Source organism: Acyrthosiphon pisum, chromosome A2 (genome assembly GCF_005508785.2).
Source record: "Acyrthosiphon pisum isolate AL4f chromosome A2, pea_aphid_22Mar2018_4r6ur, whole genome shotgun sequence".
NCBI classification, from domain to species: Eukaryota; Metazoa; Arthropoda; class Insecta; order Hemiptera; family Aphididae; genus Acyrthosiphon; species Acyrthosiphon pisum.
This window is the reverse complement of record NC_042495.1, coordinates 43592522-43600979: the sequence shown is the minus strand read 5'-3', so window position 1 is coordinate 43600979 and position 8458 is coordinate 43592522. Positions and strand designations below refer to the sequence as shown.

General features: G+C 30.1%; 1 protein-coding gene across 1 annotated transcript in view; it reads left to right on the top strand.

Annotated features, from left to right (window-relative positions):
- Positions 1–1226: 1226 nt before the first annotated feature.
- Positions 1227–8458, top strand: part of LOC100162318 (multiple inositol polyphosphate phosphatase 1) — a 25383-nt gene continuing 18151 nt past the window's right edge. Inside the window, exons 1-2 of the mRNA XM_001943774.5 lie at positions 1227–1455; positions 6160–6452. Coding sequence (XP_001943809.2) covers positions 1236–1455; positions 6160–6452 — 513 coding nt within the window. The 5' untranslated portion in view covers positions 1227–1235. The remainder of the gene's footprint in view (positions 1456–6159; positions 6453–8458) is intronic.

Below are 8458 nucleotides of genomic sequence, written 5' to 3'. Positions count from 1 at the left end.
AATATTTTCAAAAAACTTACACTTTTTGAAATAATGAGTGTTGTTTGATAAAAGAATCACCCGGTATATACATCAAATTTGATGATGGAATTTGAACTTAGAGATGAACATTTGTTACTTTCACTCTGAATATTTTGGTTATAAATAATGACGGAAAATAGAATAAAATTTAGTATTTAGTCAATGGAACTATTTTAGGTTAGGTATTAGATTCACTTTACTACCAAAAAAGACGCGAGAGTAAAACATTTAAGCATTTTTACTGCTCTCACTGCATTCACAAATAATTGTTGAGTTAATTAATCTATTGTTGTTTGCTTTAGTATTAACTATCAAATAGGTAATAGATAATATTATTTAATATAAATTATACCCAATAAAAACACTCCACCAACTCCGTGTAAAAAAATCGACTTAAAAGTTTTATTATAATTTTATAGCTTAGTTTACATGAACTAATCTTTGAACTATAGATACCATTTATGTTATCATACATTATACCTATAGTTCAAAGACTTAGCTATAAAATGATTTCACAACTTTTAGAGTAGTTTTTATTACACAGAGTGCTTTTATTGGCATATCACTCATTTTGTGTTGATACCTATATTATTATTGTTTGTAAGTCATTGTTACGTGACTAGAAATAAATAATACCATGCTTTATGAAAACTATTTTTAAATCACTTAGGTACATAATTTAATTATGGTAGTTACAGTCGAGTACGCACACAGATATAACATACTACTATACTACTATGTATTATAGTATATATCTGTGACTTGTGAGTACGCATCTAGAGATACGTGGTTTTAAATTGTAATAATATTATGATACCGTGATTGAGAGTAGATGTGTATTCGAGACATGGTAGGGACAAACACTTGTGCGACACTTAATATTATGTGGACATGTGGTGTAATAAAAATGTATTAACTATGGGGAGGGGGGATCCTCAGATTCCAAGCAGAAAATCTCATCTTATTGGCCAAATTATTGCAGGGGAATATTGACTCACCGTACTTACTATCCCATGGGATATAGATCTATATGATAAATTCATTAAACTGAAAGAAAAAAGATCCGACTATCGCATCCCCTCTCCCCACTACCCAACGTTGAACTACCGGTGCAATAGTGCAACAGTGGCGACGGCGGCGGTTTCGACGGCTGCGAATCGCTATGTCTACGGCGCGCTCCGGCCCGGCGGCGCTCGGCGTTCAGTGTCGCGACAATGCTGGTCACGGGACGTGTGTTAGCGGTATCGCTGCTGTTCTCGGCGATGGCCGCGTCCACGGCCGCGCTTACTGACTGGCAGCACGCCTCGTCGTCGCTCAGGCAACAGATGGACTACGGCCGCATGTGCTACCGGACCGTCCAAAATCCGTACATGTACTTCGGCACAAAGACCACTTACGGTGCGGTGGCCGGCAACGACTTGCAGACTCCGCCAGGTGTGTGTATATACTAGGACTTTTATCCATTAGGAGGACTCAGGTCATATAGCATAATATTCGCCGTTAAATATCATATACTATAATATTATTATTGACCGTTTCAAATAATATCGATAAAATCGCCGAAATACGTTCGTGACTGGTCAATATCTGATACTCACAGCTGATGATAAAGTATAATAATATAACGTATAGGGGACACTGTTTTTGTTTCAGACAATTTTCTCCGGTAAGAGAAATATATTTAAAATTGTTATTTTGTTCAGAGGCTTTTTATCTTTTGATTAGTTTTGTATGAATAAAATCACTACAGTTGAAACTGTAGTTAGAGACTTGGATGAAACAAAATTTTACCGTTTAAATGTTTATTGTATGACGTTATCTTAAGGTGGCTAGAGTAGTAGTAGCCATAACTCATAACTCATAAGGCATAACTTATAATATGCATACCCAATTGCAGTGGCGTAACCAGTATTTCTAAAGGGGGAGGGCAATAAAAAAATCTTTTAAAAATTAAATTTGCATTGTTTTTACTAAAAAAAAAATAGAGATAATTTGTATACTTACTTATTATAATATGGCCACGTAAAATACTAAATACATCCTGTTGAAATGAATAAAATATTTGACAACTTTTTATTATTACAATAATTTATTGACAACATCTTAATACATATAAGGTAAATATTTTTAATAAATCCTCCTAGGAGAATTTTTAATAAAAGCGTCAGTATTATCACGAGTGAACATAGTACAACAATGTAGTATAAAATATTAAAATATCTCCAGCTTGCATTTTTGAAATCGGCATAAATGGTTGCCGAGTAGCTGACGATTATCCCAAATATGTACAATAATATATATTGTACATTTGTACATAATATTATCTGTGACGATTATCATTATTTTACTATGAAAAAATAGTTTATAGTATTTATACTTATCTACTACCTATACTATCTATATAATATTATATACGGGATTGGGCAAGTTACTCAATTTATTTAACTGGTTACAAGTTACAAGTTACTCAAAAACTATGTAACTAGTTACAGGTTATTAGCTACTTTTGTTTTGAGTAACTAGATACAAGGTTACAGTTATATGTAACTAAGTTACATTTAAAATTAAAAGTTACATTGGTAAATGTATAAAAAATTATTATAGATTTAGAGCATGAATGGTTTTATTTATTTTAATAACAGCTACGTATTTACAATCATGTTGGTTTTTACTTTTTGTATGGCATGATAATAATGGTAAGAATGATGATAGAATGATATAAATTATTATATTAATGAATAATAATATATTGATATTTATAGTTAGTCCAGTATTTGTGTTTGATTTAAGAACTGGATGGTATTCCATTCATTGGTCAGATCTGGATCTAAAGTTTCAACAATAATATGACTTATTTGAAGTTCCTCTCTGTATTGTTCAATGTTCATATTGTCTTTATTCGAATATATGTTTGATTGATAGAGTAGTGACACATGATTGACATTCGATAGGGTAGTTATATTTATCATAAATCCATGTGTTGGTCTAATATACCCACTTTTATCATGTATATCTAAAATTTAAACATGGCCTGTATAGCATATTAGCATATTTAAAATATAAATATTAAATTTATAACACAATAATATGGTACCTATGGTGCATATAATATTATTACAAGTACCCACTACCTCTGTCACCCTTTAAAATTGTCCTCATAATTATATTTGCATATTATACTTTATGACAATAATATGACGAATATTTTTCCTCGAATGTATTTAAAGTTAAACTCCGTATACCTTTTTTAGATTTTGAGCAGAGCGATAAATGTATCAATATTACAATGATGTGTTTTTTTGTTTATCGTGTCTGTCATCACAATTCACAATATAGGTCTTATATAATTATATACGTCAATAGGCACGGGACATAATTTTATTTGTTTGCAGACTCAAAATAAAATAATTAAACATCACTGTTTTAAGTGTATTAGTATGGTTTAATTTCTTCGAATATTCTAATTCTCATATTTATATTTATTTTGAGAATCTGACGATTGAAAGCTGAATAAAAAATACCGATAAACAATATTACATACAACACACATATTTTCATAGTCATCCTGAAAACAACAAAATATGTGCATTTAGTAATAAATTTATATAAATAAGAATAACAACAGACGTTAAGCTGACAAAGTTTTATTTAAAATATTATCTATTCATCGCCTATAATGTTATAATATTTTAAATTTTATTTTTTTAAATTAATTTTGCATAAACTCATTCTATTCAACAGCTGGTTTTTAATACAATAATATTCACAGTATAATATCCTGTAGGTTATTTTTTATTAGTTATAATACAATAGGTACCTACTATATGCAACATTGTGTTGGATAAACGTTACATTATTATTTACCTAGGTATTATAATTATAATAGAGACAGTTCAAGATAGAGACAGGTGGCGAAGTGTAGTAATGGCGGCAAAAACTCTTAGAGAGTAGAAATGCCATTAGAAGAAGAAGGTATTATAATATTGTTTTAAACGTTGAAGAATTGAATTTATTTTAAAAATAATTATGTTTGAAAAATAAATAAATACCTACCTATTTAAAATGTTTCAAATAAATGTAATTATTGTTTTTTCCAAAATGAAAAAATACAAATACCATGTAAAATGTATACAATGTAACTTAATTGGAATCGCGACAGTGATCTCCAAAATTTTACGTTTTTCAGTATTATTGATAAAATCTAGAAAATAATATTTTATTATTCTTATTTGATCTCAATTCTGAATTATTGAAAAAAATAATTTAAATCAATATATTCCATTAAATTCTCAATATCATTACTTCTTCACGAATTTAATACTATATGTTATCCTTTACTAGTTTATCAAATTATAATTTTCCTAATATGCATTATTATACTTTATGACAATAATGATATGACAAATACTTTTTCCTCGAATGTATTTAATATTTATGTTCCATTACTTTCTACTATTTACCTATAGTCTATACCTATATGTTTTCCTAAGAAATTCATTAGGACAATTAGTTATTGTTGACTAAAAAATATATACATTATACGTGTTGACTCTATAGGCACAACTGTACAAGGTACACTGCACCTTTATAAAAGAATAATAATGAGGTAGGTATTGGAAATATAATGTTTGGCATGTTTTCCAATTTGTATTCAAACCGAACACTATGTAGGTATATTAACAGCGCATAAATTCATCACTCGTCAATTATTACTAATTGATATTTGTCTGACTAACTGATGAAAAATGACTAAGCCACATAAAACCACAATAATGCTTTAAGGTTGCAGTGTGTGTTTCACTGTTTTTTTACGGGGTGCAGTATGATTGTAGAAGCTTTACTGGCACAATGGCATATAGTATATTTGCATAAATGTTTACCCTGAGTGATCTCATATATAAATATCATGACTGTTACATTTACCAAAATCCAATCTCCGGTGGTTTTTTCGTACATACACATTTAATGCAATTCAATATCCATGAGCGTAACTGATAGTGTTTTAGATCTTGGTTTTAAGTTCACTTCCAACCTTGAGCCTAAGAAACACATTGAATATATATGCGCTGCAGGCTTTTAAATCGTTCGGCAATAATAATATCAGGTTGGCTAATGAACTAAATCTAAGTGTGTCTGTTAAGGTAAGTATAGCCGTATAGGTACAATATTGTGCCCTTGTCGGCTTCAATTTTTAGTAGGAATATTGATATGGGTCCTCATACTGCTAGGGATGTAAGGCAAGTTGAATGAGTCCAGAATAAGTTATTACGTTTGGCTAGTTATGTTTTAAAAATGTCCTGTGACCTGTAGTCCATCTCATAACTACTTATCAGCAGAAAATCGCTTGGTCATTTTTCGTTTGCAAAGCAAGGACGAACAGCTGTTATTAGATTTATCGAAAGACTGTTAAACGGCAAAGTTGAATCCACTGATCTAGTATATGCTTTAAGGTACCTTAGCGTTTCACTAGATCTACCTGATACCAGTTACCACTCCTTTTTATAGTCCTCATGCCACAACATATTACTTTGTTAACGTACCGCTTAGAAGGTTAATGACGAACGCCAATGTGAAACCTCAGTTTTTAATACCAAATTATATTTTTTTTCTCTTAAACAGCTGTTGTATAATATACTTAATTATGCATGGGAGTATGGGACCTTTTCGGTTAAATAAATAAATAAATAAATGACCAGTTACCTCCATCATATTATGATACATGCGTAAATGTGTTATATTCAGTTTAGGTATCTAGTACCTACATTATAGCTCAATATAGGTATCTACTTTGTACCTATTTATTTTATGTTGTAATGCTTAACTGATTTATTTCGTGATTAGAACCAACATTTTTAGTTTTACCTTCAAACTATTATATTTCGTGTTTCATAGTGAAATTTTTCGAAACAACGCGAGTAATATTTTAATTTTATTTCGTTCGGTGATTGCTCTGCTATCAAATTTATTAAATTTTTGTTTTTAAACTGAACAATTACTTTGAAATTTCAAGAGATGAAATTGAAAGATAAACCCCTTGAAAGTATTACAGCCAATACAATTAGCTAATCATAAGAATGGAAGATAAAAAAACATTTTTAATATATTATATGTTTACGGCTGTCATAAACCTGATTACAGATTGCCGACCGATGCAAGTATGGCTGGTATCCAGGCATGGTACGCGGTATCCATCGCGAAAAAAGATCGAGGAACTTAAGAAGTTGAACGAACTTAAGACAATGATAACGGCTGAATCGACAATGTGCCCTGAAGATATCGTGGCCATCAAGAACTGGAATACAAATCTGACTAAAGACGACCATTATATGCTGCAGAGGCAGGGTGTCGAGGAACTTAAGTCACTGGCCGTTCGGCTCAAAAGACAATTCCCACAGATATTCAATAACCCATACACCGAAGCCAACTTCAAAGTACTTAAATTTAACTTTTAAGTGTATATTATATCTCCATACATTAAGAAACCTTCTACGCTTGAAATTCAAAACTGTCACTATAAGTTCTAAAATCCTAATTTATTTATAAACAAATTATTAAATCAGCCATAACGTAAAGTATTCGTTATTCAAATCTAAATTACAGGTGCTCAGATACTCTATATAGTTAGTGAGAAATCAACACTCTCCAAGACAATTTAAAATTAGAAATACTTCTTGAACTTATCTCTCAATGTCTCAGAAAACTCCATGCAGCAACAATAAACTACTAAAATCCATAGATCTCCATTGATCACACTCTCTAATCCAATTAATCTCACGCCGACTAAAACCTAGTTAGCCAAGAAACCTTCTAAATTAATAGTAGAAAAAAATTATACTCAAATAAGTCCTGATTTTTAAAATTGCGTATACGACACACGACGTAGGTAGCTATGAATATGCGCATTTATTCACCAAATTGACTAATATTGTTTAGAAAAAACGATTTCACTAGTCATTAATAAACACCTAACCACACGGTGAAATAGGTACAGTCAAGCCCGGATAAAGGGGGGGGGGCAATGGGGCATGGTCCTCGGGCCTCGAAAGTTAGAATTTATTTAGGGGCCTCTAATTTGTCCATTACTTTTTTCGTTATAGGCTATGTAACTTTAAATAAATCACCTAAAAATAAATCGATGATTATTTAGCAAGGAAAGAAGCTTGTAAATTATAATTTATAAATAAAGTGTTTTAAATGAGGCCCTTGTACGAAAAAAAAAAATATTAAATAATATACAATGTGTTCCAGGGTGAAGTTACAGGCCAACTTCATATGAAAGTATACCAAAAATGATGAAGAAATACCCTTTAAAGATTGAATCTAACTTTTTATTTTTTTAGTTATGAGCAATCAACTCCTTTTTATCAAAACCATGCGTATCACGCATTTGTTTATGTATCTTCAAAACTTTTCAACATTTTGACGCAATTTTATTTTAATTTTAAAGCTATTTAATTGTCCTATCAACTGACATACGCAATTAAACCAGAAATGTGCTAATTATTTTTATTAAATTTAAAAAAAGAGAAAAAAGTTGGCAAAAATTAGTATTTTTAAAAGGAAATTGTACATTATTTCAAATAATTTATTATTAACTATGAGTTTTTTTTTTTTGTATTATAATAACTAAAATTTACCGAAATAGTATAAAATTAAACGAATGACGACCAATTAACCGACTCAATCCTAGGAAAACTAAGATTGTGACGATTAACAGGAATATATTATGAAAACCAAAGTTTCAAGGTATTCTAGCTATATTAATGTATTATTCAGTATAATTCAGCAGAATAATACAAAAAACAAAAATCCCATACCAAGTAATAAATTATTTGGAATAATACACGATTTCCTTTAAAAAATGATAATTTTTGCCTACTTTTTTTACTTTTTTAATTTAATAAAAATAATTAGTGCATTTTTAGTTCAATTGCGTATTTTGGAGTGTCGATAGGACAATTAAATAGCCTTAAAATAAAATAATAAATATATAAAAATGTTAAAAACTTTTGAAAATACATAAACAAATGCGTGATATGTATGGTTTTGATAAAAAAAGTTTGCCCAAAACTTAAAAAATAAAAAAGTTAGATCCAATCTTTAAAGGCTATTTCTTTATCATTTTTGGTATACTTTTATATGACGTCGGCTGGTCACTTCACACCGGAACACATCATACACATTAATATTTTTTTTTCGTACAAGGGTCTCATTTAAAACTTTGGCCCCTGGGCCTCAAAATGTCTTAATCCGGGCTTGGGTACAGTTGATTATTTTTAGTTATTCAGTATATTAATATGGTAATGGGCTAACCACATGGTTTACACGTTGACAGTATAATAGTTCTACCTTAATCTATACCTTCTCCTTAGCACCCCCAAATTTTTGATAGCATCATCGTATTTTGAATTGACTATAATATTATGCCATAGGTATT